The sequence below is a fragment of the Melanerpes formicivorus genome, unplaced genomic scaffold (assembly GCF_026170545.1).
Source record: "Melanerpes formicivorus ecotype bairdi unplaced genomic scaffold, bMelFor1.0.p_v2 SCAF_33, whole genome shotgun sequence".
Lineage (NCBI taxonomy): Eukaryota > Metazoa > Chordata > Aves > Piciformes > Picidae > Melanerpes > Melanerpes formicivorus.
Window position 1 is genome coordinate 8,555,226 of NW_027142385.1, and position 18,052 is coordinate 8,573,277.

An 18,052-nucleotide genomic window follows, 5' to 3' on the forward strand; every position below is an offset into this window, starting at 1 on the left:
CCTCCCACGGCCTGAAGCAGGAGCAAGGGGACATGGGGACAGCATTCCCCAGCCCAGCATCTCTCCAGGAGCTGCCACACTGCCCCAGCTGGGACGGGGGGGCACCCCCTCTGCTCCCCCAGCCCTGCTGGCACCCAGGCTCATCCCCAGCCACCTCCTTGGGGTGCAGCCAGACCTTCCCCCCGCCTGGCACAGAGGAAAAGAGGAAAGGAATCCACTTGAAAGCAAAACTCAACTCTCAGCTCCATTGATACTTTTTCATGCAGTGAGGAAATGGAAAGGGGGAGGAGGAATGAGGACGCTGCAGTGGCCGCGGTGCCCTCACCCCCCCCGCCAAGGGGTGGAGCTGAGGCTGCTCAGAGCTGGGCTGAGCTTGCACAGGGGAAGGGCGAGGAGGAAGATGCAGGAAACAGGAGAAGGGGAAGAGGAAAAGAAGCTACAGCATCCCCTTAAGACAGCAGCCAGCCCACGCAGCTCCGGGTACAGGGTGGGAGGAGGGGGAAGGGGGAGGGGGGGGAAGGCAGAGATATTTTTTTGGCTTCATTGTTATTGCAGGCTCCCAGTGCCCTGCAATAGAGGAAGAGGAGGAGACCCTCACATCATCATCATCATCATCACCTCGGTGGCTGGACACAGACACGAGAGACTAAACACAGCAGCAACATTTACAACAAATAAATAAAGGGCATTGAGCCTCCGGAGGGGCAGGTAAAAAAAACCCAACAAAGCCTCACTCCCCCCCGGCCCAGGAGAGAAGCACAACCCCAGGCAAGAAGCACAACACCGTCTCACAAAGAGAAAGGAAATCGTCGTGGAACAGCATCAGATGGCTCCCGGGCCGCTCCTGGCACCGTGGGTGATGCCAGGGCCACGACCTCAGTGGGCGCCGCTGCCTGGCTGCCCTGCTCGCCCTGCAGAGGCAGCCCCCGCCCCGGGCAGCCCCCTGCTGCCTTTGCGCTCCGCCTCCAGCCGGCGGACCCCAGGAGAGGAGCGTCCCGGTCCCATCCCGAGACGGAGGACAAAGGGAGCAAAGGGGGCGAGGAGGCTGGGGGGCAGGGGGGGCTCTGCCTTCGGCGATGCTCGACCAGTTCCCCTGGCACTGAAGTCTCGGGCGCTGGCTGCCGCTCAGCCCGGGGGCTGGCACCACCGGGGCTGGCACCACCGGGGCTGGCACGGGGTGGTTCTCTCGTTCGGAAAAAGCAGACGTTGGCAGATGGCAGCGGCTGGTTCAGAGTGCAGAGAGGGGGCTGAGCTCACGCTGCGAGGGCATCGCCTGCCCGCGGGGCAGGAAGGAAGGCCGAGGGGGGCAGGCAAGCTTCGCGCGGCGGCGGTCGGATGGCACAGAGAGCATCTTCCCCCCGGCAGCTGCGGGAGAGGGACGGCGGCGTGAGCCCTGCCCGGCTGGGAACGGCACCGGGAGGGGTGGGAGATGGGGCAGCTCCGGGCTCTGCACTCACCACCACTCGGCCCCGGGACTATACGAGTCCGTCGTAGAGGGACAGAGCCTGCACGATGGAGGGGTCAGCCTTGGAGCCCTCCTGGAACTCCTGCAGCGTCAGCTTCCCGTCTGCGTTCTGCAAAACCCTGCTGTCACTGCGGGGCACCCCGGCACAGGGCACCCCGGGCCAGAGCACCCCGGGACGGGGCACCCCGGGCCAGAGCACCCCGGGCCAGAGCACCCCGGGACAGGGCACCCCGGCACGGGGCACCCCGGCACAGGGCACCCCGGGACAGAGCACCCCGGGACAGAGCACCCCGGGACAGGGCACCCCGGGACAGAGCACCCCGGGACAGGGCACCCCGGCACGGGGCACCCCGGGACAGGGCACCCCGGCAGGGGGCACCCCGGGACAGGGCACCCCGGGACAGGGCACCCCCATGCCCGCAGCTGCAGTGTGTGCCATGGGGTGGGCAATGCTATCTGCAGCACCCTGAAACGGACAGGGGGAAGCCAGCAGCAGCCTAGGCAGGGCAAGAGCTGGGCTGCAGCAGGGGGGCCACACACACCCCACCACCACCACCCCCCAATGCCTTGTGCCCAGCAGGAGAGGCAGTGGGGCAGCCTCACCTTGTCCATCATGGCAAAGATCCGATCCACTCTCTTCTCCGGCGTGTTCTCCTCCTCGGGAAGCTCCACTGTGTTCCCCTGTGGGGGCAGGATGGGACCTGCTCACCAGCCCCCTGTGCCCTGCCTGCACAGTGCCCCTGGTTTGCCCCCTGCACCAGCACCCCCCCAGCAGGGCAGGGCAGGGCACCACGGGCTGGAACTGGCACCAGAGTGGTGCTCAGCAGCCAGATCCAGACCCTGCCCTGGCCACGACAGCCACAACCCCCCTAACCCCCCCACCAAAACAGTCCAGGGAGGGAACTGGGCGGGGGGCAGGGTTTCAGCACCGTCCCCGCAGCCACCCCCCCGCCTGCAGAGCCAGGCTGCAGCCCGGTGGGGACCCCCCGAGCCCGGCCCAGCACTCACCACCATCTGGTAAATGGCATCCACAATGTCCAGCATCTCGTTCCTGGTGATGTAGCCATCGTTGTCCAGGTCGTACAGCTTGAACGCCCCTGCAAGCCAGAGCAACGCCAGCTGCTGGGCACTGTGCCCGCCCCCACGCAGGGCACACCCCCCAGTGCCACCCCCAGGGGCTGTGGGGCCGAGCCCACCCTGCAGGCAGCACTTACACCTCAGCTTCTCGTCCAGCGTCCCCCGGGAGGTGACTGACAGCGCCTGGATGAACTCAGAGAACTCAATCCTCCCATCCTGGGCGGGGGAGAAAGAGGGGGTCAGGGTGCTGCTGCCATCCCCATCCTGCCCAGTCCCCTCTGCCCACCTGTGCCCTCTTGGGTGGCACATCCAACACAGCAGTGGGGAAGGAGAGGAGGTGCAGGATCTGGGCACTGGTGTCCAGTCCACCAATGAGCTCCAGGGAGACCTCAGAGCTGCATTTCAGCACCTGAAGGGGAGCTGCAGGCAGGCTGGGGAGGGGCTGACCGGGAGGGGCTGTGGGGATCGGCCCAGGGGCAGTGATTTGGAACTGGAGCAGGGCAGGGTTAGGTTGGGCACCAGGAGGAAGCTCTGCACAGGGAGGGTGAGACACTGGCACAGGCTGCCCGGGGAGGTGGTTGGGGCTCTGTCCCTGCAGACATCCAGGCTCAGCCTGGCTGTGTCCCTGTGCCTGCTCTGGCTGGAGCTGTCCCTGCAGGGGGCTGGACAGGATGGCCTTGGAGGCTCCCTTGCAACCCAGGGCAGTCTGTGACTGTGAATCCCAGCAGGAGCAGCTCCAGGGCACAGGGGGCACAGCACAGGGGGCATGGCACAGGGGTCCAGTGTCAGTGGCACCAAACCCCCAGGTTTCTCCTCTCCTTTAGCACTTCAGCTCCTCCTCCCTCCAGACTCTCCCTGGCTGAAGCAAGCACAGGGTCCTGCTCACTGCAGCACTTCCACTCCAGGAGCACACAGCCCCATTCCAAAGCCATCCCACCCCCCCGTGCCACAGGCTCCTGCCATGCCCCCCAGCTGGCACACTTACTTTGTTCTCATCAAAGACATTGAAAACAAAGGTGGCAAATTTGGTTGGGTCACCGAAGGGGAAGAACTGTTTGTAGATCTTCTGGAAGCCAGCAGCATCGAGCTGCCCACTGGGACAGTCCTTGATGAAGCCTTTGTACCTGTGGAGACAGGGCAGAGGTGGGCACCCCCTGGGTATCCCTGCTGCATGCAGCCCCCCGAGCCCTGGCAGCTGGGATGGGGCTCTGCCCAAGGAGCTGGAGCCAGGATGGGCCCTGGGTGCTCCCTGTGTCACCCCCAGCAGCTGCCTGCAGCAGCCCAGCCCTGGGGGACAGGGTCCCTGCGGGCACCACAGCGAGGGTGGCAGCAGGGAGAGCCTGCAGAAGCAGCAAGTGGCACTGGTGACACCGAGTGCTGCCCACCCCAGAGCTCCAGCCCCACTGGCAGCCCAGACATGGCAGCTGAGGCCCAGCCAGGCTCCTGCTGAGCACTGTCCAGGAGCTGGGAGAGGACGGGGACCCTCTGCCCAGCCAGAGGCACTCCTCTGAAACCCCCTCCCTGCTCAGAGCCAGCCCCTGGCAGCACAGCCAGGCTGCAGGTGGAGGTGCCAGGGCAGGTGATGCCTGGCTTGGCCCTGAAGCCACCCCGTGGTGAGCAGGGCTGGGCTCCACCCCTGGCTCAGACCTTTGGGTGCTCCTGAGCAAGAAGCTGTCCACAGGAAGCTTCACCCCAGGGCCAGAGCTCCCTTCCCCTCCACTGCTCCAGCCTGGCCCCACCACACCAGGCACAGCCCCACAGCTCTCCAGCATGGAGGTGGCCAGGAAAGGACCCCCCCAAGGCTCTGCACCCCCATGGGCAACCTGGCACTCACCATGGCTCAGTGCCCACAGCCTGCAGCCCAGGCCCTGTGTGGCAGTTTTTGCATGACCCCAAGTGAAAGCTGCTTGGAGGAGCTGGGGGCAGAGTGGGGGCACAGCAGGGGCACTGGGGGCACTCTGTCCTCAGGGTGGCACAGCCCAGGGCATCTCCCAACCCCACTGGTGCTTAAACCCCCCCAAAGCCCTTGGTGCCAGCTTCAGGCTGGACCTGGAGGCTGCAAAGTGCCACCCTGGAGGGCTCACCGGGTCCGTGGGTGTGGGCACCACATGGGGAGCACAGAGGGCCCAGGGAAGGACCCCCGGGGTGGGTGCAGGGTGGGTGCAGGGTGGGTGCAGGGCGGGTGCAGGGCGGGTGCAGGGTGGGTGAGTGTTACACAACGCAGCACCCGGCTCTGCCAGGCGCCCGCTGCGGCGGGCAGAGGGCTGGGGGAGGAGGGGAAGGGGGGTGGCGAGGTGGGGAAGAGAGGTGCTGGTGACATCGTTCCCAGGCTGCTGCTGCAGCTATGACTCACTGGGGAGGGGGGGAAGGATGAGAGGAAGAGAGAAAGCCAAGCTGGGGCTGGGGGGACGGCAGCTGAAAGGCAGCGGTGGCTTTTCTGGGGCACTGCGCTGGGTGGGGAGGAGGGGAAGGGGCAGGAGCCTGCTGCCAGCCCCGGCCCCTGCCGGCCCCTGCCAGCCCCTGCAAGCGCTGGGACAGCACCAACCTCCCGGAGCCAAGGCCGTGGCCACCGCCTGGGCGGTCCCCAGGTCCCTGCTCCCCTCTGGGGAGGGAAGAGGGGAGAGGAGCCCTGCACCACCCCCCACGGGCAGCCCGGAGCAGGCAGCGCCGGGAGCAGGCAGAGCCGGGAGCAGGCAGAGCCGGGAACAGGCAGAGCCGGGAACAGGCAGAGCCGGGAACAGGCAGAACAGGGAGCAGGCAGCGCTGGGGGCAGGCAGAGCCGGGAGCAGGCAGAACCGGGAGCAGGCAGAGCCGGGGCAGGCAGAGCAGGGGGCAGGCAGAGCAGGGAGCCGGCAGAGCCGGGGGCAGGCAGAGCAGGGAGCAGGCAGAGCAGGGAGCAGGCAGAGCAGGGAGCAGGCAGAGCAGGGGGCAGGCAGAGCCGGGGGCAGGCAGAGCAGGGGGCAGGCAGAGCAGGGAGCAGGCAGAGCAGGGGGCAGGCAGAGCAGGGAGCAGGCAGAGCCGGGGGCAGGCAGAGCAGGGAGCTGGCAGCGCCGGGGGCAGGCAGAGCCAGGCCCTGCCGTGCAGGGGGTGCAAGGAAAACCTCTCTCTTTGCTGGCCTCCCCTCCGTGGGCCACCAGCTGCACCCCGAAAGGGAGGCAGCCTGCTGCCCCCCAGCCCCCCGCCCCCCGCGCCAGGCACTCACCACTGCTGCACCTCCTTCTCCGTAACTGCAAGAGAGGAGAGACAAAACAGGGAAGAAAAAGGAAATTAGAGCTCCCCAGGGGGCTGCTTTGTGCTTCGCGGAGGCGACTGCCCTGGGGGGATGCCCCCCCGGGGCTCACTCGCTGCCAGGTGGCACAGTCCCGGAGTCCTCCATCAGCCTCCATGGGGCCGAGGCTGCAGGCTCCGGGAGCCCAGCAGGGCAGTGCAGCACTGCCGCCGGGAGGTGCCAGGGGCCAGGCTGGGTCATGCCCGGGGAGGATCCAACCCTGCCCTCCCAGCTGCCCAGAGCCACAACACCCCTGGAGACCTCTGCCAGAACCTCTTGGGGCAGGCACCTGCCTGGCACCCACATCAACACTCTGAATGTGGGCATGGGCACAGCCCCAGGCCTGGCACCCATCCAGGAATCGGCTGCCTCTGAGCCACATGGAGAAACATCACCAAAGCCACCCCAGTGCCCTGGGAGCAAGTGCCAAGCCAGAAAACAGAGAGTGTGGGCACCCCTGGTGTGCCCAGCCTGGGGACAGCTGCTGAGCCCACCAAGGTCCCCAGCAGAGGAAGGGCTCTGGGGGGTGTGGGATGAGGAGGAGCCCGATGGGGGCAGGGCTGGGGGCTGTGCCAGTGTGTCTCACCACAGGAGCAGTGCCTGGCTGGCACTGCCAGTGGGGAGCCCTGTGCCAGCAGGTGGGCATGGGGGGCATGGCCTCATTGCTCATTTCCTTTGCATCCTGCATCTAAACAACAATAAAAAGCAAAGGGTCTGAAAGGTGCTGGGCAGGGAGGCAGCCTGGGGCTGGTAGAAACAGAGAGCCAAGGCACAGCAGCAGATGCCAACTACCTTGGATGGCAGAGAAAAGAGGAAGCAATCCTCCCTCCCAAGGATTTACAGCCTGCCTGGCACCAGCACAGGCTGCAGAGGGCAAGGGCTGGAGGTCACAGTGGGGAGCAGCTGGGGGGCACACATTGGCCCCCATCCTGCAGCCTGTCCCCCATGGGCAGGAATGGCTGTGCCCAAGGCTGTGCCCAAGGCTGTGCCCATCCATAGATGGGGCTCCCAGCTCGGGTCAGAGAGTCAAACACCCCCTAGAAGGGCTTGGCACAGGGCAGCCTCTTGCCCAGGGAGCCAGCAAAGGGCTGTGGGTGCCAGGAGCACAGGAACCAGCTATGCCACCATGGGGGGTCTGGGTGGCAGCACCCCAGGAGAGGGCAGGCACCAGCAGGGGTGCTCAGCACTCAGGATGGACACCAAGGGCTTTGGTCACACAGCAGGAGGGAGGTGCAGAGCTGCTGTGGCAGCAGGAGAGCACACAGGGGAAGGGCCTGAGGCCTCCTGGCAGGAGGGAGCCAGGAGAGACGTGGCTGGGCTGGGCTGGGGTGGGCAAGACCAGGAGTTGTGCCAGGCCCAGGGCACTCTGCAGCCCGAAGAAAGGGCTGCACAGAAGCATCCTTCCAAAGCCAGGTGCTGAGCAGCATCTCAAACAGAACCAGGTCCCCACCAGCCTCCACACCAGCCTGGTGTCCCCCCCGGCTGAGGATGCCAGGGGATGCCCCAGGCACCAGCTCTGCAGCCCCAGGCACCAGCTCTGCAGCCCCAGGCACCTGCAGGCACCGAAGAAACCGGGCAGGAGGAGGAGGAAAGAGAGCAGCAGGACGCTGGGCAGCCCTGGGGGCAGCTGGAAGGGGCAGGGCCAGGGGCGGTGTCGGCAGCAGCCCCGGGGCTGGGGCTGGGGCTTGGTTCAACCCCTCCGGGCAAAGTGCCTTCAGCTGTCCCTCCTCCTCCTCCTCCTGCTGCTGCTCTTGGGGTCCGGGAGCTGCCTCCCAGCTCCAGCAGGAAACAATTAACAAATTTGTGCTTTTTTTAGCACGGGAGAAATGCTGGCAGCGCCCCCCGGGGCTGGGGGGCACGGAGCCAGCTCCCCTCCTGGGGTTTCTTAATGTGCATCCCTGGAACGGGGCCATGCCAAGCCCCATCCCTCCCGCAGCACACTGGCACCAGTGCCCTTCCTCCTGCCCTGGGGGCAGGGCTTTGCCCATGGCCGGGTACACAACTCCCAGCCCCCTCTGGGGGCACCCCTCTGCTGCCCCCAACCCCTCCCTCTGCCCTGGGCACAGCGTTCCCAGGGCAGGGAAACTCCAGGGCCCCAAGCCCAGGGTGGCTGCAGCTGGGCAGGCAGGGGGTGAGCGGTGCCTGCCTCCCTGTACCCCCAGCTCTGGAGCCCAGAGACGATGCCCTCACCACTGCCACTGCCCAGCTGCTCCGAGCTCGCTGGGTGCCCACACTCTGAGTGGCACCAAGGATGTGAACCTCACCCCTGCAGCAGGGACCTGCACTCACGGCGGCCTCGGGGACACGCTGGGCTGTGCCACCAGTCCTGGGGCCGGGGACAGGGGACACAGGGAGGGGCAGGCTCCCCACAGTGCTCCCCCGGCAGCCCCCTGGCACGAAGAGCCCACAGCAAGCACCTGTGTGGTGCTGGCTGCTGCATCTCCCTCCCCCGCCATCGATCTTGGCAGTGCTGAGCTGATGCCAATCAATCTGCAGCCACAGAAGCCTCAGCCAGGTCCCGCCCCAAGCGCCCAAGGGCAAGGGGCTGGCTGGCAGCGTCCCAGCGGAGCAGAGGTCGCAGCCGGGCTCCGCTCCCCGGGCACCGCCGCCGCCGCGGGCACAGCTATAAATAGCAGCCGTGGCAGCGGATGCAGAGTGCCCAGGGATCCTTGGGGAAGTGCCCAGGGATCCTTGGGGAGGAGAGGCACCGAACACAGGCAGGGTGCTGGCACCGGGCATCAGCTGCAGTGCCATCGGCGGCCTCGCCAAGCCGGGAGCCCTGGCAGATGCCCTCCTGCCGGCAGCATAGTGGCTTCTGCTGCTTTTAACCCCCAAAAATGGGGTACAGGGCTCAGGGCACCGGCAGGAGCAGGCAGCAGGGACGGCACCGCGGGAGCTGCCCAGCACGGCCACCCCACGGCCACCCCACGGCCACCCCACGGCCACCAGCCCTTCGCAGTCTGGGTTGCTCCTTCCCTGCTCCTCCCGCGGCCGGGAGGAGGCTTTTAGCCGCACGCCTCGGGCAGCACAGAGGGGCAAAGACTGCAGGCAGCCTCCTCCTGCCAGCTACCGGCACCCAAAAGCTGCCACCCCCGGCCCCCACCCCCCCCATCAGTGCCAACGGCGCAGGAGTGACAGCTCCGTCACCACCGCCCCCCCTGTGCCCCCTCCCTTCCCACCACCCAGCTGCTGCTGCGGCAAGAGGCAGCTCGGGTTAATTAGTGCTCCGGCTCGTTAATGAGTGCTCGCCAGGCAGCGGGGACGGGAGGCACCCGGGACCGCCGGTGCCCACCCCTCGCCCTGCCCGCGTTGCCCCCTGGAGCACGGCAGGGACAGGGCAGGGCTGCAGAAGGGGACCCAGAACCATCTGGGGACCCCCGGCCAGGACGCTTCAGCCCCCCGGGATTCGTGTGTGCTGTGTGCTGCCATCCTGCCTCCAGGCTGGGGCTTAGCCACAGGGCTGGGTCCTGGGCAGGGTCCTGGGCAGGAAGGTGCCCACTCGGCCATGGCACAGCTCTGTCCTGGGGCTCGGGCAAGCACCGTCCCAGCCTGCTGCACCTTGCTGCCGCGGGGCCGTGGGCACTGCCACCTGACCAGGGAGCCCAGGGTTAATCATTTCCAGGCAGGAAGAGGCTCCCCCACCCCTGCAGGTCACTCCAGCTCTGCCAGCTCATCAGCTCTGCCACCAACCCACGGGTGACTGGTCTGGCATCACCTGCCAAGGCATGCCAGTGCCAGTCCCGTGGTATTTTCCTCCCTAAGGGGCTCACTGAGGCTCCTTCCCGGGGTCCCTGCAGGTCCCCAGCAGGCTCATGGCACATGCCAGCCTGGGAGAGTTGGCACCACCACCCTGCACTGGGGCTGCCATCTGCGCTCAGGGCTGCCTGGACCTGCTGTGGGTGCTCAGCACCCAGATGAAGGCAGGGTGGGCACCCCTGTGTGTGCAGAGCGGGTGCAAAGCGAATCAATGGGGCACCCATGCCAGCAGCAGCCGGGCACCCCTGCCTGAGCCGGGCTGGCACCCATGCAAGCGCCCTGGGGCTGGTGTGAGGGCTAATGGGGCACCCGTGCAGAAATGATCTGGGTGCTTCTGGGTGAGCTAATTGGGTGCTCAGGCATGGCCCCCTGGCTGCCCACGCCTGTGCCAGCTGCCTGCCCACGCCTGTGCCAGCTGCCTGCTCAGGCATCAGCTTTTGGGGCACTCCTGGCATTCTCAGGCACTGGTGCAGGGGCACTCCTGGCCACATCCCTGGGGGTGTCCCCCCACACTCAGGGTGTGCCCATGCTGGGCTTGTGCCCACTGTGACCACCCTGAGCCTCCCCATCCCAAAGGGATGTTGGAGCAGCCTCGCCTGGTGGATGCCAACACAGCCAGAGCTGCCTGCCTGTGGGAGCTGGGCAGCCCATGCCAGCTCACCCAGTTTGGCTTCTCTCCCCACCAGACACCAGCAGCACCACGAAGGAGCCTCTGAGAGGCTGGGGGCAGGAGGCCAAGGGGTGATTGGTGCCACTGTCACTGCTGGGGCAGGGAGCACCCCTGGCACTACTCTGGCCCCTGGCTGCCATGCAGGGTCTGTCCTGCTCCCAGACTGGAGGAACAGCAGCTCTGCTCTCATCTCCCCCAGGGCTGGGACCACCAGGCTGGCTGAGCCAATCTGCTCCCCAGATCCCTTTTAGACAACGAAATACTGCAGGGCCTCAGGTTGGGCTTTGGGAGCTGGGTTCAAGGCAGCAGGGGCAGGGCAAAGGGTTTGGAGCTCCCCAGTCAGACTGAGCCCCCCCAGCAGGAGCACCAGCAGGAGCTGGGGGCTGAGCAGATCTGTTCCAGGCTGGATCTAATCCCAGCTTCCCCACCAGCTGGCACTGTGATGGGCAGAGCATCCCCAGTGCTGGCAGGAGCAGGGATGGGGCAGCCCCAGGCTTGGGCTGGCTGTGTCCTGCCTCCAGCTCAGTGTCCCCCTTGGCTTAAAGCATTTCAGCATGGGCTGAGGCTCCAGGGTGCTGTCCCCAGCCCACAGCACGATTCCTGCCCCAGGCAGAGGAGAAGACTTCCCTCTGGACCCAGTGTGGGCAGAGGAAGAGACATCTCTGGCTCAGCCATCAGAGCCTGGAGCCAAGGAAGGTCAGGAGAGTGCTGCAGAGCAAACCCTTGCTGGCAGCAGGACCTCCCCTCCCCATCTCACCCACAGGCTGCCAAAGCAGAGGCTGCCGGGGGTGCCAAACACCTGCTCCAGCATGGGGACCCCCAGGGCAGCTCCACGGGGACCAGGCACCCATCAGGAGATGCTGGAGAAGCAGCAGTGGGTGAAGCAGAGGCAGATGATGAAGCAGAGGCAGATGATGAAGCAGAGGCAGATGATGAAGCAGGGACAGATGATGAAGCAGAGGCAGGTGATGAAGCACAGGAGCTCTCCTTCCACTCAGAAACCACAGCCATGCCTTGAAGGGCCGAGAGGCTGCAGGAGGTGTGGGGAGCAAGCCCTGTGCTGGGGAAGCCTCAGCGGTGACCACCGAGGGACCTCAGCGGTGCTCTGCTCCCCACGCCCTGGGCAGATCCCCTCCCAGCCCCGGGGATAAGGACCTCGAGTCCCTTTCCCATCCAGCTCCCCAGGGAGGATGAGGAGGGCAGGGAGGAACAAAGCGACCTCCCGAATGTCACCCAGATAAGGCAGGGAGCAGCCGCGGGCTCCCCCCCCGAGCAGCCTCTCGCTTTGATGCCTTCAGAGCTTCTTGTTCCACAAGCGTAATGACAGCGGCGGCAGGAGAGGTCAGCGGAGCGCTTACGCAGCTCCATTAACGTGTCAGGGGATAAATGGGATGGGAACCTGCCCGTGCCCGAGCGGGGGCCGGCAGGGAGGGCTGCTCCGCTCCGCTGCGGGGGCAGCCCGCGGGGCCCTCGCTCACATCCTCCCCTCCCCACCCCGGCGCTGCAGTCCCCTCCAGGGACCGCAGGAGCAGCCCGGAGCTTGCTTCCCTTCCACCTACCCACAGAGCTCCCAGGGCCACGCACACGAGAGGTGCCCAGTCCTGAACACTGCTGGGAGTGGGTGGGGGTCTCCCTGGGGAGGGGGCTGGAGATGCCTTCTGACCACCACAGCCCTCTGGAGGCAACACCTCAGGTCCCCACTGAGCTGGCAGCCAACCTGCACTGCAGCTGCCACCTCCTGAGCTGTGTGGCTGCAGTCACGACGGAGCCCAGAGCGCAGCCAGGCCCTGGGCATCCCTCTGGAGCAGCAGAGCTGCTCTGCTGCCTCTCTCCAGCACAGCCCCCGGGTGCCTGGGCAGGGGATGTCCTCCTCCACCTGAACCTCCCTTCTGGGGCCCTGCAAACCCTGTGTGATGCTGAGAGCACTCGGAGCGGGCAGGCAGCACTCCCCAGGTCCAGCAGCCAGCAGCAGCCCAGGCTCAGCCCGACATGCTGGGCATGTGCCCACCCTGGCATCTTGGTGCCCTGCTCCCAGGAGCAGGTCCCCCAGGACTCCTACCCCAGGGTGGGGTCCTGCCCACCAGCCCTCTCCCCCTGGCTCTGTGGGCAGCCCCAAAAGGGCATTCGTGGGGCTGAGGGGAGCCAAGGGGCTGGGGCCCCTGCTGCCAAGGGCTGTGCCAGCAGCAGGCCAGGCTCTCCTGCTTCCTGCTGGAGGAGCAACAGGAGGGATTTCAACATGAACCAACCTGGCAGAGAAACCCAGAGCCCGGGGCCAGGCACCGGGGAGGCTAAAAATAAACTGGCAGCAGGGAGCCACCGAGGTCCCTGCCCTGCTCCACCAGCCCCTGGGCTCCTGCCCACCACCCCAGCGGGCACACTGCCCCTGGCACGGGGGAGCTGGTGCCCCCCAGGGGGCAGTGCCCCACTTCCCTGCCTGGGGGCTGCTGTGCTTGGGCATTTTCCTTCCCTGCTGCACAGAGTCCAGCAGCCCCAGAGGCAGATCGATGTTTGGAGCCTGCTCCTCCACCGCTGCCCATTAGTGCAGGGCACTGCTGGGGGCAGCAGAGCCAAGCTCAGGGCTGGTTGTGAAAGGGCAGAGAATGAGGAGCTTAAAAATCCACAAAGCAGATCGCAGGGGGTGGGGAGGCAGCTCCTGGGCAGGGAGCAGCTTCCCCTCCCTGTGCCCACCCCACAGGCCTGGCCTCCCAGCGCCATGGGCATGGCTTTGGCAGCCTCTCCACGGCTCCTGTGCCACCACCAGAGCCTCACCACGGCTCCTGTGCCACCACCAGAGCCTCACCACGGCTGCTGTGCCACCACCAGAGCCTCACCACAGCTGCTGTGCCATCACCAGAGCCTCACCACGGCTGCTGTGCCACCACCAGAGCCTCACCATGGCTGCTGTGCCATCACCAGAGCCTCTCCACAGCTCCTGTGCCATCACCAGAGCCTCTCCATGACCTCCAAGCCCCAGGACCATCATCCTGCCCCTGAGCCCTGTGCCAGCAGCAGCACTCCTGCACCTCCAGAACGCTGCAGCTCAGCAGAATCCTTTGACTGTGGCCCCACAAAGCTCTTCAACTCCATCCCCAGGCCCACTGCGGCACTCAGCTGCCAGCACCTGGCCCCAGTTAAGCCCAGGCTTAAATCCCCACCACGGAGAGGCCAGCAGATGAGATCCAGGGAGGACAAAGGCTCCTCCAAGTCCTCCCTCAGGTGTGGTCACCCCCAGGGACAAAGCACAGCAGCCCAAAGTGCACCTCCCAGCCACCCCCGTGGGGCATGAGGGAGATGAATGGATCAGAGCCCAGAGCACCTCCAGGGCTTTGGAGGGGAAAGGCTGCAGGAAGCACCAAGCAGCACAGGATTTGTTCTTCGGCAGCACTCAGAGCTCCCACAGGCTCCTGCAGAGCACCACTTTGGCCTCCAAGGAAGGTTAAAGCCTTGCCCTGCAGCCAGGCTCTCCCTGCCAGCACCTGGCAGCCAGCTGAGCCTGGCACTGCCAGGGACTCCTGGGCACTCAGGGGCCCAGAGATGCCAAAGGGGACATGGTGATGGGCCCAGACCAAGCCTGGGGATGGCCTCCTGTGCCTTTAGGTGTCCAAGTGCCACTAGAAGCTGGCTCCCAGCACTGTAAGTCAGGAGTGGAGGTGGAAGGGGAGCCAAGGCAGGAGGGTTCCAGGCTCCTGCCCTTCCATGTCTGGTTCCCAGCAGGGCCTTGGACAACCTGCTCTGAACAGCCACAACCAAATCATTCTCTGTCTCATGGAGGCTACCAACAGCACCCTGGGCACAAGCACCGTGCCCACCACTGCCCTGGCACATCAGCAGTGCTCTGCCCCTCTCACACTGCTCCCAACGCTGGTGTGCCCCAGGCATGGCTGCAGAAACATCACAGGCAGGAGGCTGAGGGAGCAGAGGGGGCAGGGGGCAGCAGCTGGGGGGCACCAGAAGCCACCCAGGCGTCAGAAGAGCACCCAGGGGACACAGCATGGGCAAGGAGGAGACAGACCTGCAGAGAAGCCACACGGGGCAGGGGGAAGGGGGAACATCTCCTGGCGCCTGCAGGACCGAGGAGAGGCTTTTTGTGCCCTCACCTGGGGTGGGAATGGCACAAAGTGATGCAAGGGAAGGAGAATCCCAGCGTGGGAGAGAGCCTCCAGGCGCTGCAGCCGCAGCTCAGGCTGCCATAGGAACCTCCCTGTGACAAAAGCAGCTCCCCAGCAGCAGCTGCCTCCCAGAGACATCTGCCCAGATGTGCTGTGACAGCACGGGGCAGGGCCAGCACCCACTCAGCACCACGGCAGCCAGCACCTGGGGAGAGCTCCACGTGCCAGGGATGCTCCTGGGTCAGCGCTGGGCTGCCAGGGGGGTGCTGAAACCCCGCAGAGCAAAAGCCTTCCCCAGGCAGACTCCCAGGAACTCCTGGGTGTGCCATGGGCTGGGGAGGTGCAGCTGTGCCCAGCTCCAGCTGGCCCAGGGCACAGGGCTCTGGATCAGTCCCTCCTGCTGCAGCCCTGCACCTCCTCTGCCTGGATTCCCCAAAAGACAGAAGGCAATGAAGATCCTGCCCAGCTCCCAGGGTCTGGAGATAAACCAGAGGCTCCCAGACGTGCCCAGGAGGGCACTGGAAGAGCTTGGCCAGACAAGGGACTGCGTGCTTGCCGTGCCAGCTGCTGGGAAGGGGCAGAAACACTCAGCAAAAGCAATGAATGCCAGAGGTGGGATGAGCAGAGCTCCACAAACAGAGCCTGGAATTAGCAATGGCTCTTCCTGACAGGCCTGGCACTGCCAGCCACACGCTGCTGGGGCACCAGGGATGCTGCAGTAGGCTTCAGCAAGGGGGCCACACACTGCCATGGCACAGCTCAGGTGCTGCTGCCTCGCCTGCACTGGTTTGGTGCACCTTGAGAAAGAGGCACCAAGAGGCCTCCCGGAGTGAGCAGGCAAAGCCCCCAGAGCAGGGCAGGGGCAAGCAGAGGAGCAGAGGGGGCAGTGGCAAGAGGAGGGCCCCCAAGGGAGAGGAGCAGAAAGTTGGGTCTGAAATGACTCAGAAGGCAATAACCCACTGCTGGCCTCACCCAGCAACAGACACATCCCTGTGCCCACATGGTGCCCACACCAGGGCTGCCTGTTTGGCATCAGCTGGCAGGAAGACAGAGGGCACCGCTGCCCGGGTGCCCTCCATCAGCCCCGCTGGGGTCAGTGCCTTCCCCAGGCTGGCAGGAGCTGCCCCAGGGGTGCAGGGAGCCCAGCACACAGCAGACTCCCAGCAGGTGAGGCTGCAGTGGGCATCTGTTGGAGATGGAATTGAGGCAGCGCCAGACGGAGGGGCACAGCACTGACAGCCCCGGGCCCAGCACCACTGCACCCCTGTGGGGCACAGCAGCGGTGGGCACAGCAAACCAGGGCTCAGCTCCAGCTCCAAACAGGCTCTGTGCCCAGCCAGCACTCTGCCTTCTCCCTGAGCCACCACCTCGAGAGAGCCCAGCCAGGGCACCTCCACCTCTGCTGCCGTGGCTCAGGGCTTGGCTGCTGCGGACGTGCCCCCCGCACTCTGCCCTCCCGCCGGCTGTGCCATGCCAGGAGTGCAGCCCGGCGTGCAGGGTTGTGCAATGCACCAGCCTTGCCTCCTCTCCATATGGGAGAAGTTGCTGCATCCTCCTCTGTTGCCTTTTTGGGTAAGCGCTGCCGTGGGACTGCAGCAGCAGGCAGCGGGCAGCGGGCAGCGGGCAGCAGGCAGCGGGCAGCAGGCAGCGGGCAGCAGGCAGCGGGCAGCAGGCAGTGGGCAGCGCTGCTGTGCTGGAGGGGGAGATCTCGGAGAGCAGAGAGGGAAACTTGAACCACAACCGGCGGCAGCCTTTGTTCCCTTTGTGCATCCTCCAGCAGCGACCCCCTGGGCTTGCTACCTTCGGGATGGCTCAGGCGCCCGGCGGGGGCATGAGGCGGGGGCGGAGAGGCAGGGGGGAAGCCACTCGCTCACCAAATGCGGTGCCGAGAGGGGCACCGAGACACCGACACAAACACCCAGCCCCGGTGCCAGGCTCCTCTCTCCACTCCAGAGCACAACAACAAAGGAAACCCCTCCGACCAAGGCGCAGCAACTTGGAAAGCCACCCAGGGGGGCTGGCCCCCTGCTGAGGGAAGCTGCCTGATTCGGGGGGGGGCAGCAAGGGGAGAACAAGGACCACTGCCAGTCCCCGGGCACCCGCCTGGCCCCTGGGTACCTGCCTGCTGGCACCCGCCTGGTCCCTGGCATCTGCTTAGTGCCTGGTACCTGCCTGGCCCCTGGGTACCTGCCTGGCCCCGGGGTCGCTGTCTGATCGCTGGGTGCTCGCCTGGGCCCCAGCACCCACCCAGTCCCCGGTACCCGCCTGGCCCCCGGTACCCGCCTAATCCCTGGCTGCCAGCCTGGCCTCCGGTACCCGCCTGGCCCCCGGGTACCAGCCCGGCCCCCGGCCCCCGGCAGGCAGCGCCGGGGATGCTGCGGGCAGGGGGAGGAGGGGGGCACAGGATGCAGCCCTGCTCCCGCAGTTGGGATCAGGGAACCCTTCGCGGAGGCTCAGAAATAGGCCAGGGCGCCTTGTTTTTGTCAGCCAGCGGCGGCTCCCCTGCCCCCTGCCCCTCTCCCCCTCTCCCCCGCCGCTGGGGGGGGGTCATCCTCCCGAGCCTAATCCCTGAATTCCTGCAACAAAGCGCGGCCGAGCCTGCGCCCCCCCGGAACGGCCCCGGCCGCGCCGCTGCCCGGAGCGATCCCAAAGCAGCGCCCAGCCGGGGGGGGGAAGGAGGCCGAGGTGGTGGTGGTGAGAGGAAGCCTGGCACCACCACCCGGGGGTGTACCGCGGAGCCCAGCGACCCCCCAGCCGCATGCCCACGGTCCCCGGGGCCGGTCCGGCAGCACCCCCCGCGGCTCGCCCCGCGCCCCCGGCCCGCAGCCCGCAGCCCCCCCGGGCACTCACAGTAGGTTTTCCTGGTCAGCTCCTCCACAACTTCAGGCTTCAACTTGCTGTTGGATTTGCCCATGGTGGCCGCAGCCCGCGACCCCCCCGGGCACGCAGCTCGCCCGCCCGGCCTCACTGCGGGGGCATGGAGACGGACGGGGCGGGGGGACGGGGACGCAGGGGACACGGGGACGGGGACGGGGGGGGGCCCGCGGTGCCTCGCTGGCAGCTCCCGGCCGGGCTACATCCCGCGGGGGAGCCGGGCACGGGGAGGGGGACCGGAGGGCGCGGGGGGGTTGTCTTTGTTACCGGGGGTTGGCTGCGGCGGCGAGCGGCAGGCGCTGCGGGGCCGGCCCGGCGTGGCCGCGGCTGTCTGTCTGGCTGTGGCTGTGTGTCTGTCCGTGTCCCTGGTGACACGCTCCCTCCCTCCCCGCCCTCCCAGCGCTGCCAGCCGCGGAGCGCTGCGGGGGCTGGGGGGGCGGCGAGCCCCGCCCCGCGCTGCGGGATGGAGCTGGAGGTGGGGGGGGGATACGGAGCGGCCCCGCCGCCCCCACGGCACCGGCACCCAGCCTGGGAGGGGGATCCCGGACCGGCCTCTGCCGCGGGGGTGTTCCCACCACCACTGCCCCCCACCCACTACGACCCCCCCCGGAGCAAGTCCTCAGGGATCGGCTGGGAAAGCTGAGCAAGATGTCAGGGGGAGAGGGGGAGGGCAGGGGGAGAAAGCTCTGCTGGGGGTCCTGGTCCTTCCTGGAGGGCTGATGGGCAGCAAGAGCATGGAGCTGGGGGTCCTGGTCCTACCTGGGGGGCTGGTGAGCAGCAAGAGTATGGGGAGGGAGGGAGGGAGGGAGGTCATGGTGGGAGCACAGAGGCTG

The 18,052-nt window shown here is 66.8% G+C and overlaps 1 protein-coding gene across 1 annotated transcript; it reads right to left on the reverse strand.

Annotated features, from left to right (window-relative positions):
* Window positions 1–660: 660 nt before the first annotated feature.
* NCS1 (neuronal calcium sensor 1) lies at window positions 661–17,611 on the reverse strand. The gene is made up of 8 exons (XM_068156017.1): window positions 17,196–17,611; window positions 5,745–5,769; window positions 3,528–3,666; window positions 2,680–2,758; window positions 2,474–2,562; window positions 2,069–2,146; window positions 1,458–1,574; window positions 661–1,365 (listed from the first exon to the last, which is right to left on the reverse strand). Exons 1-7 carry the CDS (start codon window positions 17,257–17,259, stop codon window positions 1,476–1,478), a joined length of 573 nt encoding a protein of 190 aa, XP_068012118.1. The 5' UTR covers window positions 17,260–17,611; the 3' UTR covers window positions 661–1,365; window positions 1,458–1,475.
* Window positions 17,612–18,052: the final 441 nt, after the last annotated feature.